The 22790-nt window shown below is 42.1% G+C and overlaps 1 protein-coding gene across 3 annotated transcripts in view; it reads left to right on the top strand.

The window, feature by feature from the left end:
• The window catches only part of PSME4 (proteasome activator subunit 4), a 243830-nt gene that overhangs the window by 213841 nt on the left and 7199 nt on the right, over positions 1-22790 (top strand). For 2 of the 3 annotated variants that reach the window (XM_089676470.1, XM_089676469.1), the window contains 4 exons: positions 4315-4477; positions 10058-10191; positions 13949-14087; positions 17626-19715. In XM_089676470.1, the coding sequence (XP_089532596.1) occupies positions 4315-4477; positions 10058-10191; positions 13949-14083 (432 nt within the window). In that variant the 3' untranslated portion in view covers positions 14084-14087; positions 17626-19715. Of the gene's footprint in view, positions 1-4314; positions 4478-10057; positions 10192-13948; positions 14088-17625; positions 19716-22790 lie in introns of those variants that run through there. The other variant, XR_016312594.1, reaches the window with a different exon arrangement.

Below are 22790 nucleotides of genomic sequence, written 5' to 3'. Positions count from 1 at the left end.
GCGCGGTCATACAACAATGTACCCAAACTAAAATTTTATCATTTTCTTCACACAACTAGAGCTTCATTTGGTGGTATTTAATCACCGCTGGGGTTTTTATTTTTTGCTAAATTAACAAAAAAGGACCAAAAATTTTGAAAAAAAAACACATTTTTCTTTGTTTCTGTTATAAAAGTTTACAAATAAATAATTGCTCTTCATAAATTTAGGCCGAGATGTATTCTGCTACATGTCTTTGGTGAAAATAACCCAAATTAGGATGTATTATTTAGTTTGTAGGAAAGTTATAGAGTTCACAAAGTATGGTATAGATCTGAATATTGATCAATCCTGAAGTACTGACAGCCAATCTAATTTCTTGAGGTCCAAGAATGTCAGAACAGTACAGATATCCCCCAAATGACCCCTTTTTGCAGAGTAGACAGTCCGACGTACTTCATAAGAGGCATGGCGAGTTTTTTGAAGTTGTATTTTTTTGTCATAATTTTTCGGAAAATGAAAAAATTAAAAAAATTATTTTCACTATTTTTTTTTTTACATACTGTCACCAGTGCAGTACAACGTCATCATATAACTGTCATGGCGGTGAACAGGGACACTGACTTGTGACAGTATGAAAAAAAAAATATATATATATATATATTTTTTTTTTTTTATTTTTTATTACATTTTTTTTTAAGATTTTTTTTTCATATTTTACTATGACCAAAGTAGTACAATGTTACCATAGTAACATTGTACTACTTTGGGGAAGTGATCAGTATTTTTTTTTTTTTTTTACACAATTTGCTTATAGCAAAGAATTACTTTGCTGTAAGCAAGCATTTACCTGAATGAAATCGATTCATTCAGCTTTTTTTTTTTTTTGTGCTTAGCTGTGATTTGGTCACAGCTAATCACATGACATGTGCATGTGATTAGCTGTGACCATTCACAGCTAGGCACTAGTATGCAATGGATGGCATGAATGAAGCCATCCATTGTATACAACTGTCATGTGACCTGCTGTGATTGGTCACAGCAGGTCACATGGTACTAGCAACGGGAGCCGGTACTCGGATCTGTCATCAGCCGTGTCCGAGGTACACGGCCGGTGACAGATCGCGCTGCTGCGCCGCTCTGCATTAGCGCAAACTGCGCATGTGCGGGAGCACGCCAAATGGCGTGCACCCGGAATGCAGCAACACTTTTGAAGCCGCCAAACGGCCATTGGCCGGGCGGCTAATGGTTAAACAAAGTTTACTGAAGTCAGATGTTGGAGAAGTAGAAACAAAATGGACAGGTTGTATAGAACTGATTTGAACTATTGACTGCCCTTTGCATGACTTACTACATTTTTGTAGACTGCGGACAATGCAGTCTTGAAAACTTGATCCCCTATTCTCTTAGAATGTCATGTCTGTGATAAAAGCACGTTAGCCTATAGATTGACAGGTGTGTATAGCAATGTGTAAAAAAAGTAAACTTAAAATATAACTAAAGGCAAAACATTTTTGTAAGCTTTGGTTAGAATGCAGGGGGGTTGGAATACCTGTCCGTTTTTATTGCTGTCGGTGTCCCCATTAGGGAGATTCCCCCTCTCTATTGGTCCTGTTTACCATTATCATTGAAAGTAAAAGAAAATTCAAAATTTTGGGTTGTCCCCAGTAAAGTAATAGAGGGGAAATATTCCAATGGGTACAATAGTTCTGGTGACCTGGGGTCGCCCAAGGAAATCATTAATTTGTAGGGATTTCCTCTCACTTCCTGTTTTGGCTATGGGGCCAGAAGTAAAGGCAAATCTCTGCAATGGGACACAGATGGTGAAAAAAAAAATCTGACGGGTTATAACCCTCCCTTGCTCTATCCAAAATGGGAAAAAAAAGTTTTGCTTAAAGTTCTACTTTAAAAAAAAAAAAAGAAGAAAACTCACCTCTGGCCATGAAGCTAACAATCTACTAATAATGGTCACATATTTTGGCTGCATAGCTGCTTGGACTGAAAAGGTCACCATTCAAGAGCCTTCAAAGAAGAAAAGATGCATTTGAGTTACCTGAGCCATAGAGAGCCTTATGCAGGCCATAGATGGGTCGTAAATCTGCCGATTTTCACACCGTTTGTGGGTTAATTGGTCGGCCGTTTTTCGGGATTTTGGCACATTCTTTTTATTGGTGAAGTTGGAAAAAAATCGGTCAATTTTCCCGGCAATGATGGGCAAATCGGCCGATCTTTTTACCGATAAAAAATCTGCGCATGAGCCGTGACCTGCAAGAAGAAGAAAAAGAAGAGAAGAGAAAGAAGAAAAAGAATTCCAGTCCACTATTATATTTGACATGAAAAAGTATTGTGGCTGCAACAATGTATCTATTTGTATCTGAATAAAAACATCTGTATCTGAAATGGATACAAATAGATACAATGTTGCAACCACAATATTTTTTCATGTCAAATATAATAGCGGGGCTCTCTGCAAGGGACAGAATTAATTAAATGCTGGCCGTAGACGGGACGAAAATCGTCCAATTTTTTTTGTTTTTTTTTACCGTTGGTGGTAACGTCGGCCTATTGAACAACCGATTTTTCGTTTTGTTTTTTTTTTTTTTTTTTTTTAAAAATGGCCATTTTTTGACCCGTCTATGGCCTGCATTAGGACTCTTCTCTGCAATTATCTTGTTACATTGCTGGATTTATCAAGAAGTGGCCAACACAGAAAAACACAAATTGAAAAAGCTGTTTGGTGCTTGCCCAGTCTTTCCATATGGTGTAACAGAGATGGTACCTCTTTGCGCAGAGTAGCTGTTAGTGTTCCAAATGATAGAACCAGTGAGTACAGTATGGTAACAAAGCAGATTAAACCATTTCCATATATGCAAAGGATGGAGTCTGCAGGGAGAAAAGGACTGACCCATTTCTGGCATCTCTGAGAATAATTAGAATGTACAAAAACTGGAATTGAGTTTCGGGAACAGCGAGAGACAAATGTCACGTTCCCCAGCGAGTGTGTTCATTTTGCAGCCATGCCTCCTCTCGTTCTGCCATTTCCATCCTCTCTTCATGTTTCATTTATTAATGCCGTCCCCCGAGTGGAGCCGGCAAATTGTCAGTAGAATTTCTGACATACTTTCCCTCTTCATATGGTTGACGATTCTTAATCAATTAGATCACATTTTAATAATGCGCGATGGACGTGCAAATGAGCTTATTGTCAAGTTGGTCTGTGTAATTAGAACAGCACTTGCCGCTACACTTACTGATTTGCCCGGCTCTAGAACATAATGTTCAAGGAGATAATTTGCAGTAATGTGGCACATTACATGCAGCGTGCCAGTCCGGCCTGTTCACTAAGCAGATGAGCCTCTTTGTTTACGTTTTAACATGTAACAATATGTACTTATTAGTGAATGTGGCCTCTCATTAATAATGATTAATCGGTAACGTGTTTAACACTTTCTGTTGCAGAGACATGAAGATATGCACTGCTAAGCTTTCACTTAAACAGTTTAGCCATTCATTATACAACCAATACTAAAAGGAAATCTTCCTTAAAGTGGTTGAAAACCCTTACATATACCCATTGATACACCGAAATGAAACAAATCCTCCTACATAAGTTGAACCTGTTTATCTGCAGCTGTTCAAAGTCCAGAATTTAGAACATTTGAGCTGTTCGAAAACTGCTGAAATTACACTGTGCAGAGCTCAGTGAGAGGAGAGCTGATTGGAAGGAAGGGACACCCCCCCTTCACACAGGAACATAGCTGAGGCTGTCAATCATTGGCTATGTGCTGGTGCTAAGAAAAAGAGAGGAAGGCGCCTCTAAGTGCAGTATTGACAATTTATTTAGTAAACAATGGATAAATTGCATTTACAAGATAAACGGTTAAAAAGACTCATCGTGTGGTAATTAGATCCAGGTGGGACATCCAGCCGTCCAACAGCAAACTATGGCTGTAGGATCAGGAAGTAGAGAACAGGATGTGCCTGTGCATCAAAAATGAAGCTAGGAGAGCAGAGTCAGATGTAGCAGGTGAAGGGGGCAGTAATGCATTTTGGAGCATGCTCAATAGGTCAGGTCTGAAGAAGGAGCCCATTGAGCATGCTCCGAAATGCATTACTGCCCCCTTCACCTGCTACATCTGACTCTGCTCTCCAAGCTTCATTTTTGATGCACAGCTCGGTGCAGAGTAGGTATGTATGACATGTTTAAAAAAAAAAAAAAAAGAAAATGTGCCTTTTAATATCACTTTAATTTTGCCTTGCTTTATACCGGGAACATGTTTTAGTGTATAACATATATGTATATGATAGGTGTGCATGTTGCTATCTATGTTTCAGGTGAGAGAGATGGCTGCCACCACTCTGAGTGGCTTTCTGCAGTGCAGCTTTCTGACGATGGATGTCTCTATGCAAGCACACTTTGAGCAGCTCTGCAAAACCAGATTGCCAAAGAAACGCAAGAGAGACCTGGGTACGGCTGTGGACACTATACCCTCTGCAGGTATTATTATTTTACCCAACACTTCATACTGCCTTATGTGTACACTATTAGGAGATTTGGTGACTGGGGGGTTCTCTCTAAACAATAAGCTTTTGTCCTAGCATTAGAAAATAAATTCCTAATCTTCGACCTTCCAAAATATAATGTGGTCATGGAAAAAATCTGTCAGCGCAGATGTAGTCAGCCAGGACAAACCAGCTGGTAGGTGATGATCGAAGGAATATTTGAAAGACTCAGAGGGATAGGTGGGTGATACTCACATTAAATCTCCCATATAGAATGTCTAGACAGGCTGCAAACTGTTTTAGAGAAATGTTCGTTGTATTTAGAATGATCTACATACATTCTCACAGGGAGTGTTTAGAGCTAGTGAACACAAAGCACATTTAGAGCTCTTCCTGATGAAATTTGCTCTGTGGATGGGTCTTTCAGCATACTTCTGGCCAGCATCCTCTGGTTGAACAATCAAAGGAGCCAGACAGGAAAAATGTCAACTGAACGGCGCCTGAATCCAATCAGATACCGGCACTGATTGGATATTTTTACAGCCAGCAGTGACAGATGTCTGAATATGATAGCTGCAGCGGAATATTTATTTATTTTATTTATTTCAGGTACTTATATAGCGCCATCAATTTACGCAGTGCTTTACATATATATTGTACATTCACATCAGTCCCTAACCCTCAAGGGGCGTACAATCTAAGGTCCCTAAATTACATTCATACATACACATACTAGGGCCAATTTAGACAGGAGCCAATTAACCTACCAGCATGTCTTTGGAGTGTGGGAGAAAACCGGAGCACCCAGAGGAAACCAACGCAGGCACAGGGAGAACATGCAAACTCCAGGCTGGTGGTACCATGGCTGGGATTCGAACCAACAACCCTAGTACTGCCAGGCTGAAGTGCTAACCATTTAGCCACTGTGCTGCCCAATATTCATCCATCTACACTGTATGGATGGAGGAATCTGTTTAATTTTTCCATTCAGGCTGTGCGAAATGAATCTATACGTACATGATCAGCTTAAAGTGATTCTAAAACCTTAATGTTTTTTACTTTTAAAGTGGTTGTAAAGGCTGAAAGTTTTTATTGCTCCCCGTAATACTGGCCTGAAAACAATCCCGATCCAGCAATGTGCACAGGACTGCTGTCAATCACTGCCAGTGAGCCAATGAGAGAGTGGGGGGCGGTGCTGAGCCGCAGCTCTATGTGACCTGGGGATGCATAGAGCAGGGCTCGGGAATGAGCACACACCAGTGCCTCCATTGCAATCAGTTTGCTGTTGGGGGCACTGGTTAAGGAGGAGAAGCCAGGAGCACCGGTGGGGGACCCAAGAAGAAGAGGATTGGGGCTGCTCTGTGCAAAACCATTACACAGAGCAGGTAAGTATACCAAGCTTGTTTTTTTGTTCCAATTTCACTTTTATGCATTCTATTCATTAAGGTTAAAAACCATCGGTGTCAGATGAGACCCCTCCTCCCCCCCTTATACTTACCTGAGCCCATTCTCGATCCAGCGCTCTTCATGAGAGTAGCGGCTCTCTCCCTCCTCACTGGGCAGATTAGCTCCTGCTGTCAATCAAATTCTGTGATGAAGGTGTGGGGGGCAGGGGCCAAGCTGGCTTGTCTGTGTTTATAGCCATAGACAGGGTGACTTGGGATCGAGTCCACACAAGTGTCCCTAGAGAGAGCGGCTTTCTATGGTGGGTACATACAGCAGTGGCTTGGGATTGAGCCTGCTCCAGTGCCCCCATAGCAAAGTAACTACACACAAAAGTGAGGGAATAGTTTTACCATTGGCCGCCCAGTCGCTTGTTTAGCGTTGCTGTCTAAACCATAAAACTCTAACAAGAACAACAACAAAGTCCCAACCAAGGACTGATGAGACAAGAGCGCTAGCGGGGGACCTCAGAAGAAGAGGATTGGGGCTGCAGGTAGGTATGAAATATATATTTAAATTTTTTAAAAATCCAAAGCTTTACAATCACTTAATGCAGGGGTGTGGAAATTTTTGAAAAAACCACTTGTCCAGGAACTAAATCGGTGCCCCAATCTACTTGTCCCTCATGACAATCTACTTGTCCTGATAAAAAAAAAATTTAACCATTGGCGACTTAAATGTTTTAATATTTGTAACATTGCGCTGTTTATCTCCTCCACACCTCCCTGATTGTCTCCAGCACCGCACCCGGGGACAAGCAGGGAGGAGAGAGACCTTGCAGTGTAATGAGCACCGATTGGCTGCTCCTCAGGAAAGGGGAGTGTCGGGCTTATCCTTTATCCCTTTCGCTGCCAGAGCCGTTTTTGTTTTTTGCACACATTAAAAAATCATTTTAAGCCTGAAGATGAGACAAAATCCCCAAACATTATACATTTTCTGAAATCAGAGACCCTAGTGAATAAAATAGCGGTAGTTCCAATTTTTTATGTCACATGATATGATCACAGGTTGCAGGAATACGCAAAATTTCTGTAAAAATTACACTTCAGTTAATTTTAGGGCACAAAAAGCAATAAATTATCCAATTTGTTTTTTTAAATATAAAAGACGAGATTGCATAGAGTAAATAGATATCCAACATGTCAAACCTTGAATTTGCGTGCGCTCGTGAAACGGCAACAAACTTTAGTACCCTATATTTTCTATAGGTGACGCTTTTAAAGCCCCTTATAGGTCATCTGGCACTGTGTATTTATATAAAAAAACTCCTGCGCCACAGAAAATCCCCCAACAAAGTATGAACTACTGCTGTACACTAGTGTAACACACCAAATGATATAAAACAATATAAACCGCGCAAATCAAAACCCAAATCATATCAATAATAATACCTTCAAATAATAAGTGCAACAAAAATACACATATAAATATGAAATAAATATATAAAAAAGATTTAAAAAATAAAAATAAAGTTTGGTTTAAAAACAAACTGGTGGATGGTGGAAGCACATATTTAAAGGAGAAAGTTTTTCTTGGTTGTAGCACAAAGGAATTTGGGAAAAGGACTTTATGGGGTTTATTTACTAAAGCTGGAGAGTCCAAAATCAGACTCCCTTCTGCATAGAAACCAACCAGCTTCTAACCTCAGCTTGTTCAATGAAGCTTTGGCAATGAAACCTGGAAGCTGATTGGTTTCTATGCAGAAGGGAGTCTGATTTTGGACTCTCCAGCTTTAGTAAATAAACCCCATTATGTCTGTGGACACTTTATTTTTATTTTAAAATCTTTTTTATATATTTCATATTTATATGTGTATTTTTTTTGCACTTATTATTTGAAGGTATTATTATTGATATGATTTGGGTTTTTGATTTGCACTGCCGCTTGAATGCTTCCACCTGCCAGGTGAGCCCTGCTGCTTGCCCGCAGCAGGGCTAAAGGTAAATAAAAACTACCTGCCCAGCGCCTGTAACTACATATCCCGGGCGTCTGGCGATATAAATTGAACATCCTTGCTTAATGTAACTTGAAATCTTCAGTAAGGCTCGGTTCACACCTATGCAGTTTGCATTTGATCCATTTCTGCAGTGCTTTTTGTGGTGCATTTTTGCACATGCGTTTTTGACACATTTTTTTATGCTTTTTGCATTTTGTTTTTTTTTCTTTTTCAAATTGTTGCTGGGTAGAATAAAATGCAAAAACGAATAAAAAATGCACTACATAGTTTTCTGCAGCATCTCCATTGAAGTCTATGGAACCAAAAACGCAGTGTTTTGTGTTTAAAAAAAAAACGTGTCCTATAGGAAATCATGGTAAATGGACTGCTGGGCATTTCTGCAAAACGCAGTAGAAAACACATAGGTGTGAACCTAATCTAAGAGAATGGCAAGGATAGAACATCTCTGCCTTGTCTTGTTCTTATTTACAATTCCTTTACTTTTTATTTTCCACACAGTTCGGTGTGCTTATAGCTGCATTATATATAGGACACCTCACCGACAACAACCTCCTTGATCCGGCTTCCGTCCCCTACACTCCACCGAAACTGCCCTACTCAAACTCACCAACGACCTGCTAACTTCCAAAGCTAATGGCCACTATTCAGTGCTCCTACTCCTCGACCTCTCTGCAGCTTTCGACACAGTCGACCACCCCCTCCTCCTCAAAAAAACGACACTCTCTTGGCCTCAGAGACTCCGACCTCTCCTGGTTCTCCTCCTACCTATCACAGCGCTCCTTTAGTGTTATCTATAATGCTGCCACCTCCCCTTCACGCCCCCTCTCTGTTGGGGTCCCTCAAGGTTCTGTCCTCGGGCCCCTTCTCTTCTCCATCTACACCTCCTCCCTTGGCCAACTGATACACTCTCATGGCTTCAACTACCATCTCTATGCCGACGACACGCAAATCTATCTCTCTACCCCTCACCTCACCCCTTCAGTTTCCGCCCGAATCACAAGCCTACTGAACGACATATCGGATTGGATGTCACTCCACTTCCTCAAACTGAACCTTTCGAAAACCGAGCTCCTAGTTTTCCCCCCAGCCCGCGCCCCCCGACTTCTCCATCACAACCAACAACGCCACCATCAGTCCCACCCCACAAGCCAGAGTACTTGGTGTCATTCTAGACTCCAATCTGTCTTTCCAGCCCCAGGTCCAATCGCTGACAAACTCATGTAGACTTCACCTCCGCAACATCTCCAAAATACATCCGTGCCTAACCCCGGAAACTACTAAGCAACTCATTCACTCCCTTATTATTATTATAACTTGACTACTGTAACTCCCTCCTCACTGGCTTACCTCACCGCAGGCTATCCCCGCTTCGGTCGATCCTGAATACTGCAGCCAGACTCATCCACCTTACTAACCGCTCCGTATCCGCCACCCCCCTCTGCCAATCCCTCCACTGGCTTCCGATTGCCCAACGGATAAAATTCAAAATGCTAACATTGACGTACAAAGCTGTTCATAACACTGCCCCAAACTACCTCACCGACCTGATATCCAAATACCACCCAACACGTACTCTTCACTCCTCACAAGACCTCCTACTCTCTAGTTCCCTGGTCTCCTCCTCCTATGCCCGTCTCCAGGACTTCTCCAGGGCTTCCCTCATCCTCTGGAAATCCCTAACCCAATCCATCAGACTTTCACCTACTCTCCTCACCTTTAGGCGCACCCTGAAAACCCATCTCCTCAGGGAAGCCTACCCCGCCCTCAGCTAATTGCTGATCTCCCCCACTCTTCCTACCACTCCATCCCCCACAGCTATTTTTTCCTGTACCACTATCCCCTCCCCCCTAGATTGTAAGCTCCAAGGAGCAGGGCCCTCGAACCCCTCGTGTATTGAATTGTATTGTTACTGTACTGTCTCGTGTACTGTCTCCCATTATAATGTACAGTGCTGCGCAAGCTGTTGGCGCTACATAAATCCTGTATAATAATAATAAAAAAAGGACAAGCATTATAGTCCACAAGCAAGTCTCTATTACACAGAGCAGAAATGTTCTATTGAATGTTCCTATGTCTGTCATACAACACGTGTCGCAGTAGTGGCACTCTGTAACCTCGCTACCCTCCAGCTGGGGAATCTATCTGACACTTACCAATCTGTATTTCTGTCTGCAGATCTGGTGAAGCGCCATGCTGGTGTTCTGGGGCTCAGTGCCTGCATTTTATCAAGCCCTTATGATGTCCCGACATGGATGCCACAACTGCTGATGGATCTGAGTGCACATCTCAATGATCCACAGCCCATAGAGGTAATGGCAAATCACAAATACTTCAAGTCTAGTGTGTACACTGCTAGATTCTATGCATGTTAGAAGTTATCGCGCATTTTTTAATATGTTTTTTTTTTCCCCTATAATGAGGCAAGAGCACATAGCCCATTGCCAGGGGCTGCCAGTAACCAGGCTTTGGCAGTACATGAAAATGCATAATTTCATTTTGCAGTCTGTAAAGCGCCTTATATACAGTGGCAGTAAAAAGTATGTGAACCCCTTGGAATGAACTGTTTTTCTGCAGTAATTAGCCTTAAAATATGAACTGAACCACCTCTAAGTAACAAAAGACAAACCACTTGTGAACTCCCTCTTAGATTGTAAGCTCCGAGGAGCAGGACCCTCCTAACCCTCTTGTATTGAACGGTATTGTTTCTGTATTGTCTCCCTATACAGTTGCAAGAAAAAGTATGTGAACCCCTTGGGATTACGTGGAGTTTTGCATGAATTGGGCATAAAATGTGCTCTGAACGTCATCTAAGTCACAACAATAGAAGAACACAGTCTGCTGAACATAATACTACACAAACATTAGATGTTGCCATGGTTTACTTGCACATAACATGTAAACATTCACAGTGCAGGGAGGAAAAAGTATGTGAGGCCCTAGCTTAATGACTTCTCCCAGAGCTAATTGGAGCCAGGAGTGAGCCAACCTTGACTCCAATCAGTGTGATGATATTGGATGTGTTGCTCACAGCTGTCCTGCTCTTAAAAAACACACACCTGTTTTGGGTTTACGGGTTTCAAGAAGCACTGTCTGATGTGAACCATGCCTCGCAGAAAAGAGCTCTCAGAAGACCTACGATCAAGAATTGTTGACTTGCATGAAGCTGGAAAGGGTTACAAAAGTATCTCCAAAAGCCTTGATGTTCATGTGTCCACGGTAAGACAGACTGTCTACAAATGGAGAAGTTTAGCACTGTTGCTACTCTCCCTAGGCGTGGTCGTCCTGTAAAAATGACTGCAAGAGCACAGTGCAGAATGCTGCATGAGGTAAAGAAGAATCCCAGAGTGTCAACTAAAGACCTACAGAAATCTCTGGCACATGCTAACATTTTTGTTGACACATCTACAATAAGGAAAACCTTAAACAAGAATGGAGTACATGGGAGGACACCACGGAGGAAGCCATTGCTGTCCAAAAAGAATATTGCAGTATGTTTGAAGTTTGCAAAAGAGCACCTGGATGTTCCACAGCACTACTGGCAAAATATACTGTGGACAGATGAAACCAAGATTGAGTTGTTTGGGAAGAACACACAACACTATGTGTGGAGAAAAAAGGCACAGCACACCAACATCAAAACCTCATCCCCACTGTGAAACATGGCGGAGGGAGCATCATGGTTTGGGGCTGCTTTGCTGCCTCAGGGCCTGGACGGATTGTTGTCATTGATGGGAAAATGAATTCCAGAGTTTATCAAGACATTTTGCAGGAAAACGTACGGCCATCTGTCCGCCAACTGAAGCTCCGCAGAGGATGGGTGATGCAACAGGACAATGACCCAAAGCATACAAGTAATTCAACAAAACAATGGCTGCAACAGCACAGAATACGCCTTCTGGAGTGGCCCAGTCAGAGTCCTGACCTCAACCCGATTGAAATGCTGTGGCATGACCTTAAGAGAGCGATTCACACCAGACATCCCAAGAATATTGCTACACTGAAACAGTTTTGTGAAGAGGAGTGGTCCAAAATGACTCCAGATCGTTGTGCAGGTCTGATCTGCAACTACAGGAAACGTTTAGTTGAGGTTATTGCTGCCAAAGGAGGGTCAACCAGTTATTAAGTCCAAAGGTTCACATACTTTTTCCTCCCTGCACTGTGAATGTTTACATGTTATGTGCAATTAAACCATGGCAACATCTGTTTGTGTAGTATTATGTTCAGCAGACTGTGTTCTTCTATTGTTGTGACTTAGATGACGTTCACAGCACATTTTATGCCCAATTCATGCAAAACTCCACGTAATCCCAATGGGTTCACATACTTTCTTGCAACTGTATATTGTAAAGCACAGAGCAGACTGTTGGCGCTATATAAATCCTGTATAATAATAATGTCCCAAAAGACTGCAGGGAGGAGGTGAGGAGAACTTGGGAGTGGGTACCTGTCAAAACCAGGTCACCCCTCCCCACCACCACACCCATTAAACATTCACGGTGCTGGAAGAAAAAGTAAGTGAACCCATAGCCTAATTACTTCAACAAAAGCTAATTGGAGTCAGTAGTTTCCAAGAGGTTCACATACTTTTTTTTTTTCTCTGCCACTGTAAATGCTTGTATCTTGTTTTCTTGCTCATCTATTGACTTGTATGGGCCCCCAGACGCACATCGGTAAATGAGAATTGTATCTAAACTGTTTTCCGTCCTGTACTGCTACACATACACTATGTTGCCCAAAGTATTGGTCGACCTGCCTTTACACGCACATGATTTTTATGACCCCCCAGTCTTAGTCTGTAGGGTTCAATATTGAGTTGGCCCTGCCCTTTGCAGCTATAACAGCTTCAACTCTTCTGGGAAGGCCGTCCACAAGGTTTAGGAGGATGTCTATGGGAAGGTTTGACCATTCTTCCAGAAGCAAATTTGTGAGGTCAGGCACTGATGTCGGGGGAGGAGGCCTGGCTCGCAGTCTCCGCTCTAATTCATCCCAAAGGTGTTCTATGGGGTTGAGGTCAGGACTCTGTGCAGGCCAGTCAAGTTCCTCCACCCCAAACTGGCTCCTCCATGTCTTTATGGACCTTGCTTTGTGCACTGGTGTGCAGTCACGTTGGAACAGGAAGGGGCCATCCCCAAACTGTTTCCACAAAGTTGGGAGCATGAAATTGTCCAAAAGTCTCAGTATGCTGACACCTTAAGAATTCCTTTCACTGGAACTAGGGGGCCAAGCCCAACCCCTGAAAGACAACCCCACACCATAATCCCCCCTCCACCAAACTTTACACTTGGCACAATGCAGTCAGGCAAGTACCGTTCTCCTGGCAACCACCAAACCCAGACACATCCATCGGATTTCCAGACAGAGAAGTGTGATTGGTCACTCCAGAGAACACGTCTCCACTGCTCTAGAGTCCAGTGGCGGCGTGCTTTACACCGCTGCATTCAACGCTTTGCATTGCACTTGGTGATGTAAGGCTTGGATGCAGGTGCTCGGCCATGGAAACCCATTCCAGGAAGCTCTCTACGCACTGTTTTTGTGCTAATCTGAAGGCCACGCCAAGTTTGGAGGTCTTTAACTATTGACTCTGCAGACAGTTGATGACTTCTGCGCACTGTGCACTTCAGCATGCGCTGACCCCGCTCTGTCATGTGACATGGCCAACCACTTGGTGGCTGAGTTGCTGTTGTTCCCAGTTGCTTCCACTTTGTTATAATCCCACTAATAGTTGGCCGTGGAATATTTAGTAGCCAGAAAATGTCACGGATGGACTTATTGCACAGGTGACCACCTATCACGGGACCACGCTTGGAGTCACTGAGCTCCTGAGAGCGACCCATTCTTTCACAAATGTTTGAAGAAACAGTCTGCATGCCTAGGGGCTTGATTGTATACACCATGGGAGGTGACTGGAACACCTGAATTGAATCCAATGATTTGGGGGGGGGGTATCCCAATACTTTTGGCAATATAGTGATATGTAATCCAGGCCCTCGGAAAACAATGGGACTTCCAAGTAATATGCATGTTATAATAAAAAAAAACTTAAAAAAAAACCTTGTTTGTTTTCAGATGACGGTAAAGAAAACCCTGTCTAACTTCCGGAGAACACACCTTGACAATTGGCAAGAGCACAAGCAGCAGTTTACGGATGACCAGCTGGTGGTTTTAACTGATCTCTTGGTTTCTCCTTGCTACTATGCATAGAAAGGTAGGAATATCATGTGTTCCTAATGGCTGCTTTGCTCTGAGTTCTGAGCAGGGACTTCTGGATGAATCAACCTGTAAAACATGTTTCTGGGCACAGGGTCTTCATTGTGGACCCCTGGATTTTAGCACATGAAAATGTTCATCCTATATCTGTGAATATTTAGGTGTCATAGTATTCTTTTTCTTCAGTTTATCATATAAAGCCCAACTCTGTTTGCTGCTGGAGTGGAGGATCGGGTGAGTATAAGCTTTCTGGTTGCCTCTCGACAAAACAAGCAGTTTTTTTTTTTTATATTTTATGCCAGGGTTGGGCTTTAAGCTGAAAGAAACCCGCTATGACGTTTTATTGGGTGCTGCCCTTTTCTTTTGAATGTTAGCTTCCTGGCTGTCACAATGACACCCTGACTTTGGTTCTTTCTGAGTCACTTGTTACAAGCATGAAGATCAGGATTGTTGATTCACATTAGTAAATTGTGTGCTTGTTCTAGATAGGTGATTCAAAAAGCATTGAAGCCAGGGACAGGCAGGTAATTCGGTTCAGTTTTAGTTTTTTTTTCAGGTATTTACCAAAACATATTAAAACTATAGTTATATGATGGATATGGGCTGAAAGTGCCCACTCTCGGGTGTAATTTGAGGGTATGTACATCCAAATTGGGGGAAGGGTTTAGGAATTACAGCTCTTAAGAGTAGCCATCCCCCCTTTTTCAAGGCACCAAAAGTAACTGGACAGTTGAATAGAATGATAAATAAAATTTTCATTTTTAATATTTTGTTGAGAATCCTTTACTGGCAATGACTGCCTGAAGTCTGGAACCCATGGACATTACCAAAGACTGGGTTTCCTCCTTTCCGATCCTTTGCCTGAAGTCTGGAATCCATGGACATTACCAAAGACTGGGTTTCCTCCTTTCTGATCCTTTGGTAATGTCCATGGGTTCCAGACTTCAGGCAAAGACTGGGTTTCCTCCTTTCTGATCCTTTGCCTGAAGTCTGGAACCCATGGACATTACCAAAGACTGGGTTTCCTCCTTTCTGATCCTTTGCCTGAAGTCTGGAATCCATGGACATTACCAAAGACTGGGTTTCCTCCTTTCTGATCCTTTGCCTGAAGTCTGGAATCCATGGACATTACCAAAGACTGGGTTTCCTCCTTTCTGATCCTTTGCCAGGCTCTGACTGCAGCTGTCTTCAGTTGTTCTTTGTTTGTGGGTCTTTCTGCCTTTAGTTTTGCCTTCAACAAGTGAAATGCATGCTCATTTGGGTTGAGATCAGGTGATTGACTCGGCCATTGCAGAATATTCCACTTCTTTTCCTTCAAAGCTCCTGGGTTACTTTTGCAGTGTGTTTTGGATCATTGTCCATCTGTACTGTGAAGTGCCGTCCAATCAACTTTGCTGCATTTGGCTGAATCTTAAGAGTAGCCAACCCCCTTTTTCAAGGGACCAAAAGTAATTGGACAATTGAATCAAAAGCTGTTTCATGGCCAGGTGTGGGCTACTCCTTCGTTATTTCGCCATCAATTCAGCAGGTAAAAGGTCTGGAGTTGATTCTAAGTGTGGTATTTGCATTAGGAATCTGTTTCTCTGAACCTACGTCTTGCATTCAAAGGAGCTGTCCATGCAAGTGAAACTTTTCTTTTTTTTCTGCAACTGGAATGCGCTGGAACTGCAAGCACTGATGTGAACTATGACATTGACAACCATATAACCTACTTTCTGTGCGTTTTAGATGCAGAAAAAAAGCAAATGAAACGCATGCAGTGTGAACTGGCACTTACACCACAAAAACGCAGGATACGTTTTTGCTTACAGTTCACACCACACTCTGTTCCGGTGCAGTTTTGATGCAGAAAAAAAAATGCGCTGGACTGCAGCTAGTGTGAACTAGCCCTTAGGGCCAGTTCACACTACAAAAATGCACTCCGGACTCATACTGGATGCGTTTTTGCTTTCAGTTCACACCACATGCAGTTTTGATGCAATTTTATTTATTTATTTCAGATACTTCTATAGTGCTGTCAATTTACGCAGCGCTTTACATATATATTGTACATTCACATCAGTCCCTAACCCTCAAGGGGCGTACAATCTAAGGTCCCTAACTCACATTCATACATACACATACTAGGGACAATTTAGACAGGATCCAATAAACCAACCAGCATGTTTTTGGAGTGTGGGAGAAAACCGGAGCACCCAGAGGAGGAAACCCACGCAAGCACAGGGAGAACATGCAAACTCCATGCAGGAGGCGCCATGGTCGGGAATCGAACCCATAACCCATTTACTGCAAAGCAGACGTGCTAACCACTAAGCCACTGTGCCACCCGCAATTTGCTATGTTCAAGCATGGTTCTGTGCAGAAAAAATGCAGCATGTTCTACTTTTTTTTTTTTTTTTTTTTTTCCTGCACTGGAAACTGGCTTGAACTGACTGCACTAGTGTGAACCAGGGCCATTGGAATACAGGGAAAACACTGTGCATGCATTTTTGAAGGAGAAAAAAGCGCACTGAACTGTATCTAGCATCAACTAGCCCTTAACCTCCCTGGCGGTATTCCTGAGTGTAGCTCGGGGTAAAATTTCAGTACCAAAAGCGGTAACCCCGAGTTACAGTCAGGCTTACCATGCGACGTTGCTCATGGAGTCACTGCAGTGCTTACCTTGTCCTTCGCTACCACGATGCGTCCCCTGCAGCGTCCCCGGCCATCTCCTCCGGCCGATGCCGGCATCCGGCTTCTGTGTTCCGGTCCCTGTGACGTCGGGACGTACGAGCGCCGGAACCAGCGGCAAATTTGAAATTTTTTAAAAATGTCATTTTTTAAAAAATTATTCTTATATAGTAAAACATTTCAAACCATTTCACATACATATTGTCCTGAGTGCTTTGTCCGGCGCCCTGCCTGCATTTTGACTGTTCTTTCTGCCTGGAAACTGAGAAACGTCCATGGCGTCCAAAAAGCGTCCCTTTACGTCAAAATGCGTTTCAAAAGAGAACAGCGATAGTAAATCAGAACCACTTGCAGAATTGAGTGATAATGATTCGTGGGGGAAATTCCTCATCAGACACTGAAAACGATTTTGCGACTTTGCTCAGCGATGTGTGAATTTGCCTCTGTATTTCAAATTTCAGTGTTTTTAGTTTGATTATATTATTGAATTAAATATATTATTATATTATTATTTTTTATGATTATTTATTAAATTATAATTTATGATTTCGTGTTTCAAGTTTTATCATATCCAGAATGTTTACTAGACTTTTGTTTGGACAGATTTCAGGGAGTTATTCCTAAAAATTACAGCCTACAAAAAAAACTACATATTTCCATGCAAAAAAATGGTACCGCTTTCAGCACAAAAATCGGAAATAATCAGACCGCCGAGGAGGTTAAAGAGACTTTGCAGAGGGCAGGAAGGGGTTAAAACTGTGATGAGAGGAAACATTTTGCTGCACACATCTTTCACGTAGTATATTTTGTGGTGTTGTAGTGTTTAATGTCTTTTCAGCGCATTTTCTTTTATGTTTTATTTTTAGGACACCCTAGGAAGGATGATTTGGATTTTAATTTTGTGTATCCAGGCGCCCCAAGTGGATTGAGTTTTTTTTTTTGGTTTTGTTTTTTATTTTCTTTTAAGCCCACCATAGAAGAGCACGGCTCCTGGACGATTTTAGGATCAAAGATTTAGGCTTGCAAAGGATTGATGTGCACCGAGTGATTTGATTGAAGAACACGTAACCATATGACTTGTATATGAACTGACTGTATAGACTCTTTTGGTGTGACACAGGGACTCGCTATGACTTTTTGCAAATGTTCCATAATTGTACAAACTGTAGGTAAGTAGATGAATGAATCATTGTACAAACAGTCTTTTACATGAAAATTAACATTGGTTTGTAAAAAGTCGCATTGCGGACATTTAAGCTAAGCTAAGGCTTTCAGGTCAAATGCCATATTTTGTGTTTTTTAAATTATTTTTTTTTTCTTTGCTCTTAGTGTAAAGCACTTATATTATTTTCTTTTATATAATTAAATGTATATATACTTATATATGTATACAAACCTTGGGCAGGCCGTCACTGTGTGTGAGGCATGCTGGGGCATGTAGTTGCTGAATAACCAGAGAGGAACCGGGAATTCTCTAAGGCTTCATGTACACGGGAGCTTTTGGCATTTTTTTTTTTTTGCCAAAGCTCCTAAACTCAACTCCATAAAAACCTATGTATCAATGTACACACAGGCTTTTAGCAGGGTTTAGGAGCTGTCGCATTTAGGTGAGTTTAAACCTCCCTCTCCTGAACGTGGAAGAATCGCGTTCAGGATAGGAACGTTTTGACCGCGGGAAACCGCAAAAGGTGCCAAGTTTTGCCACGATTTGCGTTTACCCAGGGTAGGCTCGTGTACATGGAGACTAAGAGTGGAGGGGAGGAAAAGTCGGTGTTTTGCTCATAGCAACCAATCGGATTCTTCAGTTTTCTCACTTATGTTAGACAGTTGACTGATGGGTTATGATTGGCTGTTACTGGCAGCACTTCCACTTGACCTGTCCTACTCCTTTATGGAACCTCCTGTTCAGGGGCGGACTGACCATTTGGAAACTCGGGCACTGCCCGGAGTCAGTAGGGGGCCCCATGAGATGCCCCTGGTACCTTTTTTTCATAGGCTTTTTTGAGTTTGGGCAAGGACACGGGCCCCATGATCCCCTATTGCCCGGGGGCCCCATGAACTGTCAGTCCACCCCTGCTCATGTTATTGTACATTTGGAAACTCGGGCACTGCCTGGGGGCCCCATGAGATGCCCCCAGTACCTTTTTCATAGGCTTTTTTGAGTTTGGGCAAGGACACAGAGGCCCTATGATCCCCTATTGCCCGGGGGCCCCATGAACTGTCAGTCCACCCCTGCTCATGTTATTGTACATTTGGAAACTCGGGCACTGCCTGGGGGCCCCATGAGATGCCCCTGGTACATTTTTCATAGGCTTTTTTGAGTTTGGGCAAGGACACAGGGGCCCTATGATCCCCTATTGCCCGGGGGCCCCATGAACTGTCAGTCCACCCCTGCTCATGTTATTGTACATTTGGAAACTCGGGCACTGCCTGGGGGCCCCATGAGATCCCCCCGGTACCTTTTTTGATAGGCTTTTTTGAGTTTGGGCAAGGACACAGAAGCCCTATGATCCCCTATTGCCCGGGGGCCCCATGAACTGTCAGTCCGCCCCTGCTCATGTTATTGTACGCATATATATGTGTATATATATCTTCATTCATCATCTGCAGATTTTGCAGCAGTCTCTCCCTTCCTGTGCTATGCTCCCATTGCTGATCTAATATGTTACCAGGTGACATGTTTTTTTTTAAGCAAAGGTACTTTGTACATTGAAATTTTTCTCATTTCGGTGAACTCTTCATCCCTCTTAATGATGTGTATCGTGTTCCTTGAAGGAATGCTGTTCATTAAATGCCTACCTGCTGAGCAAGTGACAAAGCACAGCAGAGTACTAGTGCAGTATTTACCAGCTGTCAGCAGCACACAAATGTAACCACTGTATAGCGTAGTGCCAAAACCGTTCTTTCAATTGTACACTTAGTTTATTTTAAAACCCAATAAAAGGATTGTTTGTAACACCTGTTCTGTTACCGTCTTTATTTAACAGAGGAATGAAAGGAAGGGACTTTGAATGCAAAAGTTACAGTATTGCAAATCCTGAAGCCTTTGAAAAAAAAAATTGTATTTACAATAAAAATAGAATCCATGGATTTACATCACAGTTGCAATCTGTCCAACACATCCACCTAAAGACCATTTAACCACTTGCCCTCTTGAGGATTTACCTCCCTTCCTGTCCAGGCCATTGTTTGTGTTACAGCGCTGCGTTACTTTAACTGCCAATTGCGCTGTCATGCAACGCTGCACTCAGATGAAATTTATGTCCTATTTTTCCTACAAATAGAGCTTTCTTTCAGTGGTATTTGATTGCCTGTGTGTTTTTTATTTTTTTGCAATATAAAAAAAAAAAAAGACCAACAATTTTAGGAAAAAAATAATACTTTTGACTTTTTGCTATTTAACCATTTCAATACCGTGCAATTTTACAGCTTCCTGCCCAGACCAATTTTCAGCTTTTAGTGCTGTCGCACTTTGAATGACAATTGCACGGTCATGCAACATTGTGCCCATATGAAATTTTTATCATTTTTTTCCCACAAATAGAGCTTTCTTTTGGTGGTAATTAATCACCCCTGAGTTCTTTATTTTTTGCACTGTAAACGAAAAAATACCGAAAATTTAGAAAAAAAGTAAGATTTTCTTTGTTTTTATTATAAAATTTTGCAAATAAGTAATTTTTCTTCATAAATTTAGGCAAAAATTTATACTGCTACATACCTTTGGTAAAAAAAAAACAAATTGGTGTATATTATTTAGTCTGTGTGAAAGTTATAAAGTCTACAAGCTGTGGCACCAATCATTGCAAATTGATCACACATGAAGCACTGATGGCCTATTTCATTTCTTGAGGCCCTAACATGCTAGGAAAGTACAAATAGCCCCCAAAAGACCCCTTTTTGGAAAATAGACAGTCCAAAGTATTTAGTAAAAGATATGGTGAGTTATTTGAAGTTGTAATTTTTTCCCACAATTCTTTGGAAAATGAATAAATTATTATTATTTTTTTTTTTCATGCATAATTGCCAAAATAACAAGTTATTTCTCACACCTGGCATAGACATACTTGCAATTGCACCCCAAAACACATTCTGCTACACTTCCTGAGTATTGTGATACCACATATGTGAGACATTTCCACAACCTGGCCACATACAGAGACCCAACATCCAAGTAGTACCTTCACACGTTGTAGGGAATAGAAGTGGCATAAATTGCACATCTAATTTTCTGACTACCTATCACAGTTTTGAAGGCCCTAGAGCACCAGGATGGTAGAAACGCCCACAAAATGACCCCATTTTGGAAAGCAAACATCCAAAGGTATATTCTATAAGGCATAATGAGTCTTTTGAACATGTTATTTTTTTCCAAACGTTTTTAGAAAATGTGGAAAGAAAAATGAAAACTTTTTTTTTTTCACACAAAGTTGTCAAGTTCTAAGATATTTCTAACACACAGCATGTACATACCAAGAATTATGCCCCAAAATGCATTCTGCTACTCCTGAGTATGGCGAGACTTTTCCGCAGCTTGGCCACATACAGAGACCCAACATCCAAGTAGCACCTCCATGCATTCTAGGAGCATAAAAGGGGCATACATTACACATCTAATTTCCTGACTCCCTATCACAGTTTTGAAGGCCCTGGAGCACCAGGACAGTGGAAATACCCACAAAATGACCCCATTTTGGAAAGCAAACATCCCAAGGTATGTATCAGGCATAATGAGTTTTTTGAAAATGTTATTTTTTTCCACAAGTTTTTAGAAAATGTGGAAAAAAAATGAAAAAGTATTTTTTTTTTTTTACACAAAGTTGTCAATTTATAGGATATTTCTTCTGTACTCGAAAATACATTTTACTACTCCTCCTGAACATGACAATACCACAATCTGAAACTTTTTCACAGCTAAAGAAAGGATAAGCAAAAGATTACCTATGGTTTTAGGAGAGCATTGGACCAGGAAGCAGGCAACAGCAACAGGATTCGACCAGGCAGCAGGCAGGAATATAGTAGATAAACAAGCCAGGGTCAGAACAGGCAGCAGGCTGAGATCCAGGTAGAAGGAAGAAACATGGTCCATAAAAAGTCCTAGGTCAGTCCAGGCAGCAGGCAGAGATATGGTCAGCACAGCCAAAATATTGGTCCTAGACAACAGGCAGGAACATGGTCCATAAAAAGTCCTAGGTCTGTACAGGCAGCAAGCAGAGATATGATTAACCTGTGTTGGTTTGTATTGGTCCATGCAAAGTATTGGTCCAGGCAGCAGGCAGGAACATGGCCCGAAGGTTTTGGGTCAGTACAGGTAGCAAGAGGAGATATGGTCAGCACAGCCAAAGTATTGGTCCAGGCAGCAGACAGGAACATCAGGCTTAGGGCCTTGATCAGGTATGACTTGGGCACAGGGGTAGAGGCTTCCTCCCACCCAATCTCTTCGAAGCCTCCGGACAACAGACCCTATTCCGGGACTAACAAAACCCGGAGAAAACCAAAAACTGGTTTTTATCTATTCTGAAGCCCCTCACATATGCGAGACCCCTGTGTTATCTTGAATCCCACTACTGCAGTAGCAGGGCAAAAGATCAATCCAAGCAGCAGGCAAAAAACATTGTCGATTTAACAGGCCAAGGTCAGTCCAGGAAAAAGGCATAAACGTGGTTAATAATCCAGACGGCAGGCAGAAGCATAGTCGATAAACAAGCCATGGTCAGTTTTGGTGAAAAGCAGAAATGTGGTGTAGAAGCAATTCAGACGGCAGCAGAGGCATTGTCGGTAAACAGGCCAGGGTCAGTTAAGGTAGAAGGCAGAGGCATGATAAATCATGGCAGTAGGCAAAAGATCAGCACAGATAACAAAAATGGGGAAGTTGTAGGCTGTTGAAAATATGGAGAACTAATATCTTATTATAGTGTGATAACGTTTGAAGCAGTCTCCGAAGCATAGGCCTGGTTGGGAGGGACATTGGGGACAATGAACACTGGTGTCTTTCCTAATTCCCCTTCTGCTGCATACCTTACATGTTTTTCGA

Source organism: Staurois parvus, unplaced genomic scaffold (assembly GCF_062004578.1).
Source record: "Staurois parvus isolate SC_StPar_1 unplaced genomic scaffold, SC_StPar_1.0 ptg000169l, whole genome shotgun sequence".
NCBI classification, from domain to species: Eukaryota; Metazoa; Chordata; class Amphibia; order Anura; family Ranidae; genus Staurois; species Staurois parvus.
Note: the sequence above shows the minus strand (reverse complement) of the source record. Positions and strands in the feature narration are given on the sequence as shown.